Source organism: Sorex araneus, chromosome 6 (assembly GCF_027595985.1).
Source record: "Sorex araneus isolate mSorAra2 chromosome 6, mSorAra2.pri, whole genome shotgun sequence".
NCBI classification, from domain to species: Eukaryota; Metazoa; Chordata; class Mammalia; order Eulipotyphla; family Soricidae; genus Sorex; species Sorex araneus.
In genome coordinates, this window is record NC_073307.1 from 67,015,298 (window position 1) to 67,037,105 (window position 21,808).

Here is a 21,808-nt window from a genome sequence, read left to right on the forward strand (position 1 = left end):
AATGAATAATATTATGCACCAAGGCAACTATAATGGAAAGAATTATTAACAGCTTACATAGAAATATGTCTAAAATATTCCATAAACAGCAACTTATAAAACATGTTGATTTACTACCAAATATAATCACAACTTGACCTTACCCAAAATAAAATGTAATTTTCAATTTATTAAGCTCATTTATATACACATAATAACTACAGTGGCATCAGTTTATACTAGTCATTTCTGGAATACTTGTTTTTTGTTAGTCATTTGAGTAGTAGTGTATGAAAAGGCAATTGTAGTTCCCCACTTGAAGTAAGTCCTGTGTGATAGCTACCAAATGGAATTTAAAGAAAATTAATCATCCTGAATAGAGAATCCCAATTTTCAAATCTACATCTGAGCTACATAAGCGTGTTGTTAGTATACTGAGAAATGCGTATCTTCCTCCTCTTCCGCAGAGTGGATTTGTGATGTGTCGGCGGATGGTGTGTGACTGTGAGAATCCCACCGTGGATCTCTTCTGCTGCCCGGAGTGTGACCCGAGGCTTAGCAGTCAGTGCCTCCACCAAAATGGGGAGACTCTCTACAACAGCGGTGACAACTGGGTCCAGAACTGCCAGCAGTGCCGCTGCCTGGTAAGTTTCGATTGAAGTAGAGATCATTAGACCCAGCGTCTCGCCAGGGGAGCAGCCTTGCTGTCGAATCCCCAGGACTGGAATCTAGCCTCCCTGAGGGCAGGTCGAAAGGGTGAGCCTGTTTAATGAAAAGATGATGTCGTGGAATCAGGACATGAGAAGAAAGAATCGGAAGTAGATCTCAAGGTGTGTGTCTGCTTTCCCGGAGTGTCTCCGAGGAACGTGAGAAAAGACTTCACTGCTTTACCCAACCCCGTCCCGCTTAAGCTTAGACAACTGCGTTTGAAACAGTGACATTCATGGAAAGCAAATCATTCACGACCAAGTAGCACTTTTGTGAATCCAATCTGCCAGTCATGCTCAGACAACACACACACACACACACACACACACACACACACACACACACACACACACACACACCACTTCCTCCTCCCCCCACACATAGAACTTTCCTTCTAAGGATTGTTGCTGTCAGTGTTCTGGATTGTTCTGGGGTGTGTTCTGGGGAATTTAGAAAGAGGGAAGAAGAGAGCAGCTTCCAAGTGGTGCTCAGGGGACCAGGGCATGCGGACTGAACAGCTTGGGTGTTCAATAGGAGGGTGTGATGACGCACTGCTGCTCGGGCCCAGCAGTGCCAGGGATTACTCAGCCCACCATGGAGGTGGCCGGGGTCTCCGGGGATGCACCGTGCTAAGGGGGCCCTATATTGCTGAGCGTGGAAGCTGGATGAGTCGAGAGCAAGGCATGCACCTTAACCCCGCTACTCCCCCTCCGCTCCCTAGGAACACCCCATTTCACACATAGTCTGCATAGAATAAATGCTAAACCTAATTTCAGAATTGAATGTGTGTATTTATGAATTTAACCAAAGCTCCTCACGGCATATTCGATATGCCAGATACAGTAGCAATAACAAGTCTCATTCCCCCGACCCTAAAAAGAGTCTCCAATTGTTGGGGAAAATGAGTAAGGAGAGGCTGCTAAAACCCCAAAGCTCGGACAAATGGAGACGCTACTGGCGCCCACTTGAGTAAATCGGTGAACAATGGGATGACAGTGATAGAGTGATTTATAAAAGGTCTTTTTAAAATAGGCTGAAATGAAAATTAGGGGCTGAGAATATGACTGAGTGGCCACAAGTGCTTACTCAGCAAATATGAGGTTGTGAGTTAAAATTCTGGGGCCATCTTCACATGCGGGTGCTCCTGGCAGCTGTTCTAGGGGGGACCCTGAGCAAGAAGGGGTCCCCAAGACGGCCCCATGTCTGCAGAGGCTCCCAGAGCTTCACCCCCAGCTTCATGCAGTGCCAGGCACTGCAGAGGTGATTCTAACAGCCAGAACTGTGTAAGATCAAAGGAAATGTTGGAAAAAATAATAATAAACTCAGTAAAACACCAGTCTTTTTTATTTTTTTATTTTTAATTTTTTACTTTTTGGGTCACACCTGGCGATGCACAGGGGTGGTTCAGGAACTACTCCTGGTGCCTGGCGGTGCTCAGGGGACCATATGGAATGCTGGGAATCGAACCTGGGTCGGCCGCGTGCAAGGCAAGTGCCCTACCTGCTGTGCTATCGCTCCAGCCCCCAAAACCAGTCTTTTTTAATTGGAGCAAATTCATGGTTGTTTATTTTATTAGTGGTATAAGTAAAAGAAAAATTGATATGTATTAATTTATAGACAGAATTTCACAGACAATCCTTGTAGCCTTTTGACTAGTGTCCTTTCTATTTTTGTAAGGGTGCTTTTAAGGCAACGTTTCTTTGTTGCTGGTGCTTCCTTTTCATTCTTTCAACCTCAAGGGCAATTGAAAGTACAAGGTCAGGTTTTGTATCTGCAGGCTGCTTTTATCTCCAAACCCATGAGATTCAAAATTATGAGGAAAATAGGAATCAGGTAGGAACTAAATTTTAAAAAGATCTAGTTCATACAGTTATCCAATGTGGAATAGAAGGAAGGCTGACATCATTTTCTAGTTTATCATTTTAAAGTAGCTCTACTGAGAAATATATGAATAAAAAATGAAAAACTGTCAAATTCCTGTCTTCAGCTCATTTTCTTATAAATGTTAATTTAAGACATGGGGGCGTGGTAAAAGAATAAGGAAAAAGAACAAAAGAATTAAAACCATAATAAATAATTCATCATGGGAAATATGACAACATGCAAATCTGATTATTTTGAAGCAATTAATTTTGCTTTTGTTTTAATGTTAGTCTTTTGTTTAATGCTCAGAGATTTAAAATTCAGCCCTACCACAGTTATCTAACAGGAACTATGTAGATTACCTGCAAAAGCTGAGATTCTGGCTGTCTTGTGAATACTCATCCAACACACTGAGTAACTATTCGGTAAACTCTGGTCCCCCGCCCGTCTCTCCCATCTCTTCCCTGCCTCCCTTCCTCTGCCTTCACCCTGCGTCTTCTGCAGCAGGGGGAGGTGGACTGCTGGCCCCTGCCCTGTCCGGAGGCGGAGTGTGAATTCAGTGTTCTCCCGGAAAATGAGTGCTGTCCGCGCTGCGTCACGGACCCCTGCCAGGCCGACACCATCCGCAATGACATCACCAAAACCTGCCTGGATGAGATGAACGTGGTCCGCTTCACGGGGTCGTCCTGGATCAAGCGTGGCACCGAGTGTACTCTCTGCCAGTGCAAGGTAACGCCACTCGGGCCCTTGGCAGGCCGCGCCCTGGGCTCGGCTGCGGGCTAACGTGCCTCAACGGGACCCCGGGAACCTTTCCCCCCGGTCATCACTCACACAGGAGCGGGGGGCCCTCGGCTCTGCCCTGCCAGGCTGACCCCGGGAACCTTTCCCCCCGGTCATCACTCACACAGGGGCGGGTGCCCCTGGCTCTGCCCTGCCAGGCTGACCCCGGGAACCTTTCCCCCTGGTCATCACTCACACAGGGGCGGGTGCCCCTGGCTCTGCCCTGCCAGGCTGACCCCGGGAACCTTTCCCTCCGGTCATCACTCACACAGGGGCGGGTGCCCCTGGCTCTGCCCTGCCAGGCTGACCCCGGGAACCTTTCCCTCCGGTCATCACTCACACAGGAGCGGGGGGCCCTCGGCTCTGCCCTGCCAGGCTGACCCCGGGAACCTTTCCCTCCGGTCATCACTCACACAGGGGCGGGTGCCCCTGGCTCTGCCCTGCCAGGCTGACCCCGGGAACCTTTCCCTCCGGTCATCACTCACACAGGGGCGGGTGCCCCTGGCTCTGCCCTGCCAGGCTGACCCCGGGAACCTTTCCCTCCGGTCATCACTCACACAGGGGCGGGTGCCCCTGGCTCTGCCCTGCCAGGCTGACCCCGGGAACCTTTCCCTCCGGTCATCACTCTCACAGGGGCGGGTGCCCCTGGCTCCGCCCTGCCAGGCTGACCCCGGGAACCTTTCCCTCCGGTCATCACTCACACAGGAGCGGGGGGCCCTCGGCTCTGCCCTGCCAGGCTGACCCCGGGAACCTTTCCCTCCGGTCATCACTCACACAGGGGCGGGTGCCCCTGGCTCTGCCCTGCCAGGCTGACCCCGGGAACCTTTCCCTCCGGTCATCACTCACACAGGGGCGGGTGCCCCTGGCTCTGCCCTGCCAGGCTGACCCCGGGAACCTTTCCCTCCGGTCATCACTCACACAGGGGCGGGTGCCCCTGGCTCTGCCCTGCCAGGCTGACCCCGGGAACCTTTCCCTCCGGTCATCACTCTCACAGGGGCGGGTGCCCCTGGCTCCGCCCTGCCAGGCTGACCCCGGGAACCTTTCCCCCCGGTCATCACTCACACAGGGGCGGGTGCCCCTGGCTCTGCCCTGCCAGGCTGACCACGGGGGGCGGGTGCCCTCGGCTCTGCCCTGCCAGGCTGACCCCGGGGGGCGGGTGCCCTCGCCTCTGCCCTGCCAGGCTGACCAATGTGGACCGTCCAGGGCTCACTCCAGGAGGAAGCACGGGTCAGAACCGGAATTGTGTGTTGTTTATAGCACCTGAGCAGACAGAGCCTACTTAAGTTGTCCAGAAATATCCAACTGTACATACCTGAGAGTATGAACAGTTAAAAGCTAAACACTAAATTTCATGTGTCTTTTTCGTGAAAGAAAACTATTATTTTAATGATTTTTATCTGGCACTATTTCATGAGATCTTTTATTAAGATTTACCCAAAAAAGCAGGTAACTTTCCAAAGGAGAAAATCAATATCAGAAAAAAGTGGGTATGTTTCTTACTTGGTTGTATTCATTTACATTGAGCTGAAAAATTTAAGATGTTATTTACTATTTTATTCTTCAGTTGTAAAAAATCATCGTAACAATTTTCAACTTCTACCAGGAAAATAGAACATTCATTGTGCCTTTTATTTCAATGCAAGCAAAAATAAATTGATGTAATGTCAACCGTATATAGTGTATAGGTAGTGAAGGAGTTGAAATCATATTATTTGATGATTCTTTCTAAATATTTATGTTTTTCTCAAAGTCATAATTTTGGAATCAATAGCAAAACTAAATCAGTACTCTGGAAGATTTATCAACAGCAGCTGATTAAAGATGCCAGATTTCTTATAGTTTAGTCAAATTTCTATAAATGCTGTTTTTGAAAGTATCATTATTTTAAAAAGTAGAGAAATTTAATTCAGATTCACTTAGCACAAATTCTTACTAAAGTGTCTTGATGCAACAGGACAAAAAAACATAAAATACTTTATTCTTTGAGATACTATCATTATCTGTTTGAAACCCAAATTTTAGCTCTTTCAATCAGTACAATTTGTCAATCAGGCAAAGCTTTTGGAGCTAACATTTTCGATGTTTTCTGAAAGTCAATTGGCAAATTTAAAAGTTGGTACTATTACTGAGTTAGCAGTACTGTTGCTAAGTTACTACTCAGTGAGTGTTGCTTTGAAATACATTTAATATGTACATGTCACAGTACATATGTCGGATCTTCAGTATTACCGATGAACAGGTATATAATTTCTTACATTTAGTTCCTCATACTTTTTGTGTGTTTGTTGTTGTTAGGGGCCACACCTGCTGGTGCCCAGGGCGTGCTCCTGGCTCTGTGCCGAGAAGTCATTCCTAGAAGGGCCCGTGTGGTTCTGGGGCTCAAACCAGGGCCAGCGGCATGCAAGGCACACTCCCCACCCATTGTCCTGTGTCTTCGGCCCCTGGTTCCTCACACGCACTCTGACCTAGGTCGCTGTTTTGAGCAGGGATAGGCCAACCAAATAGGCCTTTTCCTAACTTACTGCTTTCAAAGAACCATTTCTACTTATCTTCACACCCTACATCTCTTTTTGACTGATAAATCAGTTAAAATACAATTTAATTTGCATTTTTTAGGATCAGAGATATGAATGTAAACCAGATGTAACCTGTTTAATCTCCAGGCGTCCAGGGGACCCCCAGTGGCCCTCCCCATCGCCGCCCAGGTTGGGTGGGCTTGGCCGCTCGCCCAGCCGGGAAGGCCCGAGCCATGGGGCAGACGGAGGAGGAGACGAGGGCCAAGCAGTTGGTGATCAGCTGCCGTTTATTCCTTCTCCCCACGTGCCTGTTCCAGTCTCCGAGCCCCCATCCTAGCCACTGCCCCTCACTCCCGCCTCCTCCTGTCTCTCCCGCTTTCTCTCCGCGCTCCTTCTTGCTCCCTGCTCTGTCTCTCCGCTCCTCCAGCTCTCTAGTCTCTCCCCCACTCCTCTCTCCAGGCCCTCACTCTGCGCTGATGCTACACCCAGTCGGGTAGGGTAGCAAAATCAGCATAAGAAAGCCCCTCCTGACTCCCTGTCAGGCTCAAGGGCGGAAACACCACCTAGGGGTACTCCTCTTCTCCTCAGCCCAATAAATTAGTTATCATCTTAATTAACATCTTAATATTAGTTATTTTTGTATGAACACAGTAAGAGATACATTGAAGCTTGTAGGGCAGCTCCCCTGGGAACATCCTGCCACCGACTCAGACTATAGTGCTCAGGCCAGATTAATCATTCCTAACCCTAGCAGGGTTCGAATCTATTTATTACTTTTTAGATCGTGACAAAATTTGTCCATGACCAAGCTCTTAACTTATAGTTAAGTATTATGGTACTTTGGCCAGGCCCACTTCAATGCCAGGTTAGCAAATAGCTCACCACTTCCCAGGGTCCATCCAGTCCCTCATTGGGGCCCTGCTTTTGGGGTGCTAAGAAGTCAGGGCAACTGAGGCTTGAGTCGAGAACAGATGCCCAGGAGGAAAATATCATTTGAAGTCAATTAACTCTCATGTTACAAAAGCATAGCATTAACTTTTTGTGCCCATACAAAAAGTACATTGCTCTGAATTAACTATGCAAAGGGCTTAAGGAGGAAAAAAAAAAAAACAATATTTACAAGTTAACAGAGCACAAAGAAAGAAGTTACAAATAAACACAGAGGAGTGGGAGCACTGTGGTGGGAGTAACCCAATAAACCTAAGCTTCCTGTGGCAAGGCGGAATGGACAAACCCATGTTATCCTACAACAAACTTTCCTTGAAAATATTGCCCAGCAGTTTATTGTTGAAAGCTATATTGTTTTATATGGTATTCAGTAGCCACATATTAATCTTAAAACTAAATGCCATTGCAATTTAATTACTAAAACACACCAGCAGCATGCGAACACCTAGACATGTGGCGGGTGGCTCTCATATTAAACAGCACATATAGGAAACCTCTCTGTTGTTGAAAATGTCCTACTAGGCAACACTAGCAAATAAATATGGTGTCTACAGTCTGTCTATCTGGATTCAACATTTGGTCAAATTAGTTGAATATTCCTCAAGGGAAATTTCATCATTTCTGTAAGTCAGTTTACTCACCTGAAAATAATAGAACCTACTCAGGAATAATTGCAGAGTATGAATACACTCACTAAACTACTACAGCGATTTGAAAAAAATAAATCTCTAAATGAAACATATTTAAAGAAAAATAATCTTAATTTTCACTTATAACAGAAAAATACATTTTGTAATAATTTCTAATGATAAAAAGGTGAGCTAGAATATACAACAGTTCTTTTATACCATTAAGTGATCAAGAAAAATTTATCAATAGCCACATACACGTTTTTGATAACACACACATTTTTTGTCTTATTAATCCCAGGTAAGAATCCACTATAGAAAAGTACTTTAGGGGCTGGAGTGATATCACAGCAGGTAGGGTGTTTACCTTGCACGCAGCCAACCTGGGTTCAATTCCCAGCATCCCATATGGTCCCTGAGCACCACCTGAGTGCATGAGCCAGGAGTAACCCCTGTGCATCGCTGGGTGTGACCCAAAAAGAAAAAAAGAAACGTGCTTTAAAATGTAAGAATAGATGCATGACAATATTCACTTCAACATTATATTTTATACAGAATTAAGGAAGAAATCAAAATGTCCAGGATGGACAATGATTAAATTATAATAATGCTAAATGATACAACATATTACATTTTAGTATTTTATAGCATCATATTAAGTGTATGATTGCATATAGTATATACTTATACAATTATGTTAAATTATTGAGCTATTGAAATAGCAGTGCAAATAACAAGATAAAGTATGTATGAATTCATACACTTTGCAAGACTAGAAACAAGGGAAGATGAAAATGTATACTATGTAAACATACTAAAGTATTGATGATAGTAATATTTATATTACATATTATTTCATGAAAGTTAAAAGTTTCTCTTTTCTGTTCTCTTGCTCTCTCTCTCTTTAAATTTGCATTGCCAGTTGTCAAACCCAAGACCTCGCACATACAAAACAAGCTCTTCGCTACCTAAAAGTTACAGTCGTATTCTAATCTTCACTTTTAAAATTTAGCATTGAAAGGGTGATGATGCCTTTAATAATGAACATTACAGGAATAAGAGGGTGTTAAGAACTTGGTACCACTATGAAAATTAATTTGGGGCGAGAGAGAGAGCAGAGTGGCCAAGGCACTTTTCGCCTTGCATGCTTCTGGCCTGGGTTCCATCCCCAGCACCACAGCTGGTGGCCCACGCTCTTCCAGAAGTGCCTCCTGAGCACAGAGCCAGGAGCAAGGCTCAGGATTCAGGCACTGATGGTATGTCTCAGAAAACAAAGACGGAATAAAATAGTTGATTTTTATAGCCATAGGAGGATAGATGGTTGCTATTCCTACTAACCAAACTAATCTCAGTAAATCGCCTTATATTTATTTCTAAGTTGGTTAGTACAGTTGCATGTATGATTTGGGGAATTTGATAAATTCTGGTCTAGAATACTCGCAACCCTCTGGAGCACTCTGTCTGGGATTACTCCCAGCACCTTGGAAACCACCCAGTGCTGCGGATCCAAGGGGGGTTTGGCTGCCTGCCAGAATTCACCCCTGTACTCTCTGGCCCTAAAATTATGCTCCACTTTTTTGGGAAGGGCATCCTATGGTGCTCAGGGGGTCTGCTTAATAGTAAGAAATTTCTCAGTAGTTCTTACATTTTTATTAAATGTGAGAGTATTTGAACTGAAGAGTTTAGCTAGCATTTAATGTAATTTTTGACAATGTCATTATTATCCTATTATTTATTTTCTTTGATTCCCCATCTGTTTTATACCTCTTTTTAAAATTAATATTTTTATTTTTTATTTTTCATTTAATCATAACTATTGTCATAGTTGTCAGCCAATATAAATGTATTTTTTACAGTATAATCTATCATAAAGTTCAATATCATGTTACTTCATATAAATGTAAGATGAAAACATCAGAATAATATATTCTACCTTTCATATTATAATAAATATATAGTTATGATTATGTACACTATAATCTATAAAGTTCCATGTTATTGTTTTTGCCTTCTTAAGTCAATTATATTTAGTAAGATTAAGGAAAGAAATACACGAACTTAAATTTCCACACATATTTACTATTCCTTATGCTCTTTGTTTCTTACGTATCTGAGTGGACAATCTACTCAAGTCCTTCTTTTACCATCTTCTATTGCTGGTCTAGTGATAACATACTCCCTAAACTTAGTGTAATCTGAAAATGTCTTAGTGTTTTGCAAGTGACCTTTACTAAGCACAGGATTCGGAGTTGGCAAAGGTTCACACTGCTTTGAAGGTGAAGGCCACAGAGCTTCCGAAGACATGGGCTGTCATGTGTCTTTTTCTCACCCTCCATGCAATGTGGGTTTCCCCACTACATCTCCTTGCGCCGTCTTTCTCTTTCTTTTTTTAAGTGATGCGTTAGGCCTGCTCTCGGGGGGAAGGGGCTGTCTTTATTCTCGCTGTTGTTTGCTGTTTTTTTAAATATCTAAATTGATGTTTTTATTCAATTTGAGAAAATATTGGCATTCATTTTTTAAAAATGTTATTTGATTTATTTATTTTTGGTTTGGGGGCCACACCTGGCTCTTCTCAGGTTTGCTCCTGGCTCAGGGGACCATATGGGGTCCCAGGGACTGATCCCAGGTCAGCCACATGCAAAGCAAGTTAAGCCTTACATGCTGCACGGTCTTTCCGGCCCCATATCATTTTTCTTAACTCATTTTTCCTGCCAAATTTTCTTCCCCAAATTCCTTTAATTCTGCAAGTATGCATATGTTATCTGACTTAATGACTATTCTGAAGATCACAGAGGTCCCGAATTTGTCCTTTTTTTCTCTGTTTCAAAGATAGAATAATTCCTGTTGGATTGTCTTCAAATTTGCTACTCATCTGTTATTTCAATCTGCTATTAAGTCTGATTGAATTTTTGTTCCAAATACTGTACCTCCCAGTTTCAAAATTTTATTTTAATTTCTCTGCATTTCTATTGCCTTACTGATATTTACTGATTGGCCCTCTTTCAAAGATTCATCATGACAGCCTTTTTATCATTCAAGCATATGTAAGCGTACATGCATACACATGACACTTTAAGGTTTTCGTTTCTGAATGCTGCCATCTGGATTATATTCGCCTGCTTCCATCCCCTTTGCTGCTACTGTAGTCTCCAGGGGTTGCACTCCAGTGGTTACGGGGCTAACACATTTTGGGTTGTGATGTGTGGATGCATTTGGTGGCGTTGAGCAAGAGATCACAAGCTTTTCGCTTTGCCAGAGATCACACCGGCAGTGCTGAGGATCACACTTGGTGACGTGGGGCAGTGCTGAGACTTGACTCATAAGCACACTGATGGTGCCAGCAAGGCGGGTCTTTACCACTGAGCCCTGTCCCTGGACCCGGTATTGTTTTTGAATTTTTATTCACTACTTTGCTTCTAGGGCTGGAGCGATAGCACAGCAGTAGGATCGATAGCACAGTGGGTAGGGCGTTTGCCTTACAAGCAGCTGACCCGGGTTCAATTCCTCCGTCCCTCTCGGAGAGCCCAGCAAGCTACTGAGAGTTTCCCATCCACACGGCAGAGCCTGGCAAGCTACCCGTGGCGTATTTAATATGCCAAAAACAGTAACAACAAGTCTCACAATGGAGACGTTACTGATCCCTGCTCGAGCAAATCGATGAGCAATGGGAGGAGAGTGCTACAGTGCTACTTTGCTTCTTTGCTATGAGCTACTTTGCTGTGAGGAATAATCCTTTTCCTCCCTTTTTTGAACATGACTAATAAATTTTATGGATTATTATGTATCATGAAATATATGTAGTGTATACCTTGCACTTTGTTAATTCTCCCAGTAGAGTACTACTGATTTTTGTTCAAATAAATTGTAATTTAAAGACTACTAACCATGCAATTAAATTGACTCTGCAGTGGTTAGGAGGCACTCTGCCAGATTTGCTCAAAGTTCTAGGGAAAATCTTTAACCTTGAAACTTTGCATTTCTCTTAATCCTTCCATTTTGGGCTGTCAGTGGAAATTTAGAATTGCTCGTCAGTCCTCTCCAACGTGGTAGGGAAGGGATTATTAACACGCCTACCATTTTGCAACATCTGAAACATTAGTTCAGATGTCTCAGTGTTCAAACTACCCATTCTCAATCTCTTCAGAATCTCATCTGCCGCTCAAAGACCATTCAAGAATTTGGGATGTTTCTATGTTGATTTATTCCTCCTTTCTAGTGTTTCTTCCTGAGTTTCCAGGCACTCTTGATAGCACTAAAAGTTGCCCTCCAACATCCCAGGTCTGAAACATAATCCTGTAAATCCTGTAAACTATTCTAACAACTTCTTCTCCATAAAATTCAAATTCAAATACCATATACTCAATAACATAAAGCTCTGAAAATTTCCAAACTTTCTATTTAAAGTCATACAATCTGAGGAGTCGATACTTTCAGGAAGTAGTATACCCTGACATCAAATTGCCAATGAACTGAGAATTATAACAGCCTATGGATATAAAATCTCTGACTCTAAATGTGATGATAGCACTGTGATGATTACTACTGGAGTGCCAAGATAAGGTTGTTATTATTTCCCAGTCAGAATAAGAGCTCTGTTTGATAATTTAGAAAAAGATGAGGATTAAGTTAAATTAATAATAATTATTCTTAGATACAGACTGGATTTTCTCCTATTTAGTGTGCTTTAAAAAAAAGGCTAAAGTATATAATTCTTTCCCTTTTTTAATCTTAAAGCAACAGATACTTTTTATTTTTTCATATTATAATACATTTTCAATAGCCTAAAGATGACTGTAAGAAATATCTATAGTGAAATGTTTTATAATCAGACTAACTTGGAAATTTAATCTCAGAAATAATTATTGACTGTGTAGTTTTGGACATTCTAGTTAAGGTTTCTGAGTCTAAAGAGTGGGACTCTTCTAATTGATCTTTGGGGGAATACTGTGAGGTGGAGATTGTTGAAGGTACCTGACAGTATCAAACACCAAGTATGAATTCAAGAAGTAGGTTAGTATCATCTTTGTGATTGCAGTAATGAAATAACACGATTGCTACTAACTGGTTAAAGAGTGAAAGGAATAAAGTGAATAAGATATGACCTTTGGGGATAATATTCTGTATTATGGCATTTTGTCATAAAAAATAGGTAATTCATGTCTTTCTCTTTTTCTCCATATCTTTTTCTTACTTTATCATTGCACCATTTATTCGCCAACTTAAAATTGCATCAATTTTTTCAGTTACTTAATAATTTCATTTCATCTGGAAGTCTTTATTCTTCTCTTCCCTGTACATTTGGGTTACTTTTTCACACTGCTGTCTTCAGGTCTTGCTTTATAACGGCTATAATGAATTTCCCCTGACCATCCGATCTAAGTAGCTCATCTTCTGTTAATCTTATAAAACTGCCTCATTTGCTTCCTTTCTAGAACATTTTACGATTGTTATTTTCATTTTGATCTATACTAGGTAGTTTTCTTCCCATTAAATTGTAATCCCTGACCTATGATGATAGTGACCCTGTCTACTTTATTCATATGTGTAACCACTGTATTTTGTGAATGAGTAAATAAAAGAACAAATTTTATCTAAAATGACTCCCAGGATAAAGCTATTCTGTTAATTTGCCTTAAATAATGAGGCACAGTAGTTCTGTAACAAGTACAACAAGTAGACCTCGTCACATATCACCCCATGCAAGTTGACCGTGGAAAGAATGAATGCCTGGCCTGTAGCGTATCAGTTCTGGGCTGAAGATCTGGGGAAGAAAATTTTCTATTTTGTATAAATGAAAAAAACAGTCTGATGTTCCTTTGTTGACCTCAGCAGATGAATTGAGCTGATAGTATTAATTCAGATTCAAGAAATTATCTAAATCTTGGTTTTCTGTAGACTTGTGACCTACAATGTAATATTAACTTTCATAGCTTTCATAATGTTCATAGGCTCTTGCCACCCCTTAAACATCCATTAGCTAATGAACTTTGTAAAGTAGCATTGAAATATTACAGTAATGTTTTGTTGCATCAATTTTGTAAACTTTTGCAGTGTGATACATGTTACTTTTCAGAGACAAACCAAAGATTAATTTCTCATACTTATTGCTGTTGGCTTTAGCAGCATATGATGGAGGATCTATATATACATTTCTAATCGATGAAAAATCAGATTGTAGTTCCTTGTTTAAAAAGTTTAAACCATATATTATTGGTCCAAATTGTGTAGGATATGTTAAAATTTGATTTTATTCTATTAACCAGTATGAGTGTATTTCTATAAGCATAATTATGTTAAAATGAAGTTTTTAAAAACCTTTAAAAAATCAGTATGTGTACCGAATGACTTCAACATCAACATTCACGTCTATTTTATTTCTCCTCTTTTGCAGAATGGCCACGTCTGTTGTTCGGTGGATCCACAGTGCCTTCAGGAACTGTGACGTGAACTGGCTCCTGGGATGTTTTTCTTTGAGAAGGTTCTGTTGTTTAAAAGACCCCCCCAAAAAAAAAATGTTAAACCTTAAATCAGTCATTTTGGAGAAGCTGAGTGCAGCTTTGTTAATAGCTGAATGAACTTTCAATTATTAAATTTGTGGAGCTTGAGAAACCATAAAAGGAAAATTCTTGGGGAAAAACTAGACCAGAACGCTGCTCTACTTTGTCTGACGTTACCTTGTAGAAGAATATGTGCAGCGCACACACAATGACATCATAGCCTCTGGACATAAAGCCTGAGCCCATTGGAAGTTTGAAAAGCTCCTGCAGAAAAATTTTCTTATCAGAATCTTCATGAATCACTTAGGTTTCTCAGTGCAAAACTAAAATGTAAGGCAGTGAAAGAATTATATTTTCAGAAACAAAGCAAGAAGCTATAATGTGTTATGTACAATATACATTCTGAAAAAGAAATCTGAAACAAGTTACTGTAATGATAAAAAATAATGCACAGGCATGGTTATTTAATATTTTCTAACAGGAAAATCTACCCCCATTTCCGTGTTTTACTGCACTTAATATTATTTGGTTGAATTTGTTCAGTATAAGCTTGTTCTTGTGCAAAATGAAATAAATATTTCTCTTACCTTATAACACATCAGTGTCGTGTTCAATGGGTTCCTTTGCCCACAGTTTCTTCATCGTACAAGTTTCTTCCTAAAACTGCTGATGAAAAACTCCCACCACACTATTTCCAAATTGGGGTGATTTTTGCTAAACTCTAGGCCCAATTAGAAAGCATTATAAAAGCCTTATTAGGAAGGGTTATCACTGTATATCTGTCATCCTATTGATCCTTGATTTGCTCAAGCAGACCCAGTAATGTCTCCATTCATCCTAGCCCGAGATTTTAGCAGCCTCTCTTAACTCATCCTTCCCAACAGTGCTACATTAGAGGCTCTTTCAGGGTCAGGGAGATGAGACCCATCATTGTTACTGTATTTGGCATATGAATTCACCATGGGGAGCTTGCCAGGCTCTCCTGTGCAGGCAGGAAACTCTCGGTAGGTTGCCAAGTTCTCCGAGAGGGAAAACTAGACTATAAGATGTTGTGCAGCCACAAAGCGGCTGTGTGCTTCTGGGAGCTTCTTGGCCATTGATGGGACTACACGGGCCCCGAGGGAAGTTTCTGAGTGTAACTGCCTAGCTACTGGAAAATGGGGGATCTGGGCAGAAGAGACCCTGTCCCGATCTGAGCAGGCTTGGAGATCTCAGCCCCGGGTCCCACACACCTGGGTTCCTCTGCCAGTTCCTTCATGCATGAGGCTCATCCGAGCATGTGGAGAATGGCCTTGAGCATAGCTGTGGCTGGGTTCTGGAGGTCTTCTGCTGCCGGGGCTCTGCTCGGGATGGGGAGAGAGACTCAACCCACCCCCTCTGAGGGGCCTCAGTGAAGACAGCCAGGCACAGGGGAAAGAGACTCTGCATCGCTCTCTTCCGGGAGTTTGGTTTTATAGTCTCTGGATGTTGTCTGTTGATGGGATTACACAGGCTGGGGGCAGTTTCTGGGCGTGACTGCCTAGCTACTGGAAAATGGGGGATGTGGGTGGAAAGGCCCAGTCCTGATCCAAGCAGGCTTGGAGATCTCAGGACCTGGGGCTGAGGAAGGGTTAGAGATATTCTTATTTCTTCCGAGTCACCCTTTGTGCCCAGTTTTATACCTAGATCTTCCCAATTACCTGTTACGCCTGTTTTGTATCCTGGTGGGTAACCTAGATAGACCATGTGAATTGTTCTGTTGTTCACTGGACTCCAGTTGACAGATCCATCTCCTGAGGGGTGGGCCTCCCCACTAAGCTGGCCTTTCCATGTTCTGATAAATTCTGTTGGCCTCTCACTTGCAGATAGTAACAACTCTCATCCTTGGGGGTGAGAAAAGGGTGTATCTGCTCTATTTCTTGCTTTTCCTACTTTTTATCACACAAATGATCACTTTGTTAAACTCCCTATAATGAGCCAGCTCGAGGGTGCCGTCTGTTCCTCTCAGGACTCCAACTGATGCCCATAAGGGAGGAAGTATGCAGCAGTTGGGAACAGCTTCCCAAAGGAATCCTTTGCATTTTCATACAAAAATATGAAGAATCCTAATGTTAGAAGCAGCGTTATGATTGTACATATTGAATTTATTGGTACATTGAAATCACAGGGAGAAAGCAGTAAATGGGCTCCCACAAAAGATAGTTAATCCAATATTTTCTTATCCATCTTTTTTGGACTAAGGAAAAAATGAAATGCAAATATTATCGAATTAAATATTTGTTAATATTCTTTTCTTTAAATAAAAAATAAAAGTATACAGAATATTACCAATACAAGCATAGAAATGGTAAAGTGACTTTTTGACTATATCTTCACCATTCTATGGAAACCCAATATGAGTTGCACTAAAGTAAAACTTAAAATGTCTTAATACGTAAGGCATATCTAATATTTATTGAATGTGTGAATTTAAGTACATTTTCATATTTATTGAATTTATTATAAATTGATTTATTTTAGCAGAACTTTGTACTAAATTTTCAGCAGAATATTTATCAATCTTTATTTATTATGATAAATAGTAATTAAGTCTCCACAGAATGTTAATTTGACATGTATTTTTCTTTTCATATAGAGACTTGATTTTGTTGGTTGTTTTGTTTGGGGGCCATACCAGGTGATACTCTTAGATTACTTCTGGCTCTACACTCAGAAATTACTACTGGCGGTACACAGGGGACCATATGGAATGCCGCAGATCCAACCCAGATTAGCTGTGTACAAGGCAAATGCCCTACCCACTGTACTATTGCTCCAACCCCCAGACTTGGAATTTTCTATTCTCCCAAGTATATTTTACTTGCTTTAATGACAGAGTAAGAAATACCTCATGGGAGTATAAATACATACTAATAATCTCTATACTGATACATGCACATTTATTCATCATTTATTATCTTATGCCCTTCTCGTTTGTTTTGGGGTTACTCTTGTCCTCACTCAGAGATCACTCCTGGCAGGTTCAGGGGACCATTGAGGGTACTGGAGATCAAAAGGGATTCAAATCCTGGTGTGCCATGAGCAAAGCAGTTGACCTACCCTTTGTACTCTCTACTGTTGTGTAGTTTTTAATTTTTATTTTTTTTAAGTGGCAGGGATTGCTCCTGAGGCTTTGAACACACAAGGTAAATGCTCTATCATTTAACTACATTGTAGGCTTATATTTTATGTCATTTAAAAGTAAGATTAAATTGTATAAGAATTTACAGTCTTTCTAAGAATTTAGAGACCTGAGCATATTGGTGTTTTTCAGACACCTGATTTTGATAGACTGCTGAATAAACAGAAAAAAATTATATTGATAAACACAAGAAATAAGATTGCATTCTTTCAAAGACCTTTAAAGTAATAAATGTATTCAGACTTACTATTTCCTTCTCCAATAAGTATATTTTGTAAATAATAGATTCCCTGGAGATTGCTGTTTACCTCAGCAAGAAGTAATCAGTGATTTCTTGGAAGGTTTGTTACTTGAAAAAATGGTAGTTAATTCCCTGTTTCTTACTCTGGAGATAGCAGGCAAAATGTTCTCAGTGAGTTATGCCGACATTATGCAAAAGTGAGAATTAAAGAATGAATTTAATGTGGGAGTTTTTGGTGCCTTTAAAAATAGACTTTGATAGGTCAGAATAGTAATATAGTGGGAAGGGCACTTGCCTGCCATGTGATTAATCCGGGTTTGATCCCAGCACACTATGTGGTCCTCAGAGCCCTCCCAGGAATGAATTCTGATTGCAGAGCCAGGAGTAAGTCTTTTATTTTTCATCTGGACTTCATTGATCTAATAAAATTACATTAAGAATTGAAATGAATTATACATTATTGTGCTCATGTTTCCCCCATACAAAGTTCGAGAACCCATCCCTTCACCAGTGCCCATCCTCTACCACCAGTAAACCCAGTATCTCTCCCACCCTCCCCAATCCCGTCTCCCCACCCCCCACCCCACACTGCCACTATGGCAGGGTATTTCCTTTTGTTCTCTCTCTGATTAGGTATTGTGGTTTGCAATAAAGGTGTTGAGTGGCCATTGTGTTCAGTCTCTAGTCTACATTTGGCACGCATCACCCTTCCCCCACATGACTTCCGACCACATTTTACTTGGTGTTCCCTTCTCTGAGTTGCCCAGGAGTAAGTCTTGAGTACAGCCGGTACACGTCAAAACAAAAACCAACCAACCTTTGGTAAAAATATTTATTCCATGCCATTTGTTTTCCCTTTATGTTCTGAAGAAAATTTAAGACTATTTAAACCTAATTCTTTGGAATTTGTTCACAGTAAACCATATCATTTGCTTCCACTTTCTTTTTTAAAAAAATTTTTAATGAATCACCAGAAATATAGTTAAATTTTTAATGAATCACCAGAAATACAGTTACAGATTTACAAACTTTTGTGATTACGCTTCAGTCATACAATGACCAACTACCCATCCCTCCACCAGTGCCCATTCTCCACCACCAATGATTCCAGCATCCCTCTCACCCCCATATCCCTACCCCCTGTCTTTGTGGCAGTCACATTCCCTTTTACTTTCTCTCTCCTTTAGGGTGTTAAGGTTCGCAATACGGGTACTAAGTGGCCATCATGTTTGGTCCATAGGTCTACTTTCAGCACATATTTCCCATCCCAAGTGATCCCTCCAAGCCTCATTTACTTGGTGGTCCCTTCTCTATCTCAGATGCCTTTTTCCCCAGCATGTGAGGCTGGCTTCCAAAGTATAAGGATATTCAGATATACAAGGATAGTCAACCCATTGGTTTGAGGCTCTGCCTTTGTTCCAATACCATGCTGTTTTAATTGTTAACACTTTGTAGTAAAGTTTGAGGTTGGGGAAGGTGATACCTCCCATCTCTTCCCTCCCAAGAATTGCTTTAGCTATTCGTGGGGGCTTGTTGCTCCATATGAATTTCAGGAGTGTTTGATCCATTTCTTTGAAGAATGTGATGGGTACTTTTATAGGAAAGCATTTAATTTGCATAATGCTTTTGGGAGTACTGAAATTTTTATAATTTAATTCTCCAAATTCTTGAGCAGGGGATGTGTTTCCATTTCCATGTGCCCTCTTTTAATACTTACTGAAGTAGCATTTTCTACTTTTCTTTGTACAGGTCCTTTACCTCCTTAGTTAAGTTGATTCTGAGGGACTTGATTTTCTGAGGCATGATTGTGAACGGGATTGCTTTTTTCATATCACTTTTTTCTTTCTCATTATTTGTGTATAGAAAAGTCAAGGATTTTTGGGTATTGATTTTTTTTTAATTTATTTATTTTTAATTAGAGAATCACCGTGAGGGTACAGTTACAGATTTACACACTTTTGTGCTCATACTTCCCTCATACAAAGTTCGGGAACCCATCCCTTCACCAGTGCCCATTCTCCACCACCCGTAAACCCAGCGTCCCTCCCACCCTCCCCAATCCCATCTCCCCCCACCCCACCCTGTCACTGTGGCAGGGCATTCCCTTCTGTTCTCTCTCTCTAATTAGCTGTTGTGGTTTGCAATAAAGGTGTTGAGTGGCCGCTGTGCTCAGTCTCTAGCCCTCATTCAGCCCGCAACTCCCTTCCCCCACATGGCCTTCGACTACAATGTAGTTGGTGATCGCTTCTCTGAGTTGACCTTTCCCCGGAACGTGAGACCAGCCTCGAAGCCATGGAGTCAACCTCCTGGTACTTATTTCTACAGTTCTTGGGTGTTAGTCTCCCACTCTGTTATTCTATATACCATAGATGAGTGCAATCTTTCTATGTCTGCCTCTCTCTTTCTGACTCATTTCACTCAGCATGAAACTTTTCATGCCCATCCACTTAACTACAAAATTCTTGACCTCTTTTTTTCTAACAGCTGCATAGTATTCCATTGTATAGATGTATTGGGTATTGATTTTATGGCCTGCGACTTTACTATACAAGTCTATTGTTTCTAGGAGCTTCTTGGTAGAGGCTTTAGGGTTCTCAAATAGTGAGAGCATGATTTCTTCCTTTCCTATTTGGATGCCCTTAATGTTTTTTTTCTTGCCTAACTGCTATGGCAAGTACTTCCAATATTCTATTGAATAGGAGTGGTGAGAGTGGGCATCCTTTTCTTGTCCCTGACCTTTGAGGGAAGGCTCTTATTTTTCCCCATTGAGGATAATGCTTGACGTAGGCTTGTCATAGATGGCATTGTCCATATTGAGGAAAGTTCCTTCAATTCACATTTTGCTGAGAAATTTCATCATAAACAGGTACTGGATCTGTCAAATGCTTTCTCTGCATCTATTGATATGATCATATGGTTTTTATCTTTTCTTTTGTTCATATGATGGATTATGTTGATTAACTTGTGAATGGTAAACCACCCTTGCATCTCTGGGATGAATTCCCACTCGGTCTTGGTGTATCTTTTTGATAAGTTGTTGGATTCTATTTGCTAATATTTTGTTGAGAATCTTCACATCCATGTTCATAAGGTATATATGCCTGTAATTTTCTTTTTTTGTGGTGTCTCTGTTTGCTTTTATTAGAGTGATATGTGCCTCAAAAAAACAGTTTGGGAGAATTTCTGTTTCTTCACTTTCTTAGAGAGCAAGAAAAGGACTGGAAATAGGTCTTCTTTAAATGTTTCGACTAAATCGCTAGTGAATCCATCTGGACCTGGTATTTTGTTTTGGGGAAGAACTTTAATTACAGTTTCAATTTTCTTGGTGGTAATGGGTCTATTCAGATATTCCAAATCTCCTTGGTTCAACCTTGAGAGGTTATAGAAATCCAGAACTTTATCCATTTCTTCTATGTTCTCTTGGTTCGTGGCATACAGACTTTCAAATTCATCTCTGATGATCTTTCGAATTTCTTTGGTTTAAGTTGTGATGTCCCCCTTTTCATTTCTGGTTCAGTTTATTAAGATTCTCTCTTTCTTTCTGAGTTTTTATTGGTTCATCAATCTTGTTTATTTTCTCAAAGAACCAGCTCTTGGTTTCATTGATCTTTTGGATTGTTTTTTGTGTTTCCATGTCATTAATTTCTGCTTTATGTTTTATTATTTCCTTCCTCCTGCCTGCTTAGTCTCCTTTTTTTCGTCCTTTTCTATGATCTGGAGCTGCAAAGTCATGTTATTTATGTGGGCCCTTTCTTCTTCCTGAGAAATGCTTGCAGAACTATAAATTTTCCTCTTAACATGGCTATAGCTGCGTCCACAAGCTATGGTAGCTCATGCCTTTATTCTCATTTGTTTCCAGGTATCTTTTGATTTCTTCCTGATTTCCTCTCTATCTTCAATGTTTGTTGAACATTGAGCTGTTTAATCTCCAAGTTCTTTATTTGATTCTCTAACTTCTATTTTCAGTGCATGGTGATTTGAGAAGATAGTTGATATAATTTCTATCTTCTTGATTCTAATGAGTTGTGTCTTGTGGCCCAGTTTATATATGGTCTATCTTGAAAAATGTTCCATGTGCCCTGAGAAAGAATGTATATTCGGTTTGGGGGATAAAAAGCCCTGTATACATCTCTTAGCCCTCTCTGTTGCATTTTTTCTTTCAGAGCCAGTACTTCCTTGCTGAGTTTTAGTCTAGTTGATGTATCAAAAGGTGATAAGATGGTGTTGAAGTCTCCAACTACTATTTTGTTGCTACCAATGTCCTATTGAAGTCTGTTAGAAGTTGTTTTAAGTGTTTTTCTGGCCTCTTATTGGGTGCATGTATGTTTAGGAGTGTGATTCCTTCCTTTTGTACATACCCCTTGATTATTAACAAATGGCCTTCGCTGTCCCTTTTAATATTTTACAACCTGAAATCTATGTTGTTGGATACTAATATGGCCAACCCAACTTTTCTAAGGGAGTTTTTTGCTTGTAGGATTGTTTTC

General features: G+C 41.0%; 1 protein-coding gene across 1 annotated transcript in view; it reads left to right on the plus strand.

Moving 5' to 3' along the window:
* NELL2 (neural EGFL like 2) overlaps positions 1 to 14,516 on the plus strand; it is a 408,154-nt gene extending 393,638 nt beyond the window's left edge. Inside the window, exons 18-20 of the mRNA XM_055141861.1 lie at positions 447 to 623; positions 3,055 to 3,279; positions 13,815 to 14,516. Of these exons, the coding sequence (XP_054997836.1) occupies positions 447 to 623; positions 3,055 to 3,279; positions 13,815 to 13,865 (453 nt within the window). The 3' untranslated portion in view covers positions 13,866 to 14,516. The remainder of the gene's footprint in view (positions 1 to 446; positions 624 to 3,054; positions 3,280 to 13,814) is intronic.
* Positions 14,517 to 21,808: the final 7,292 nt, after the last annotated feature.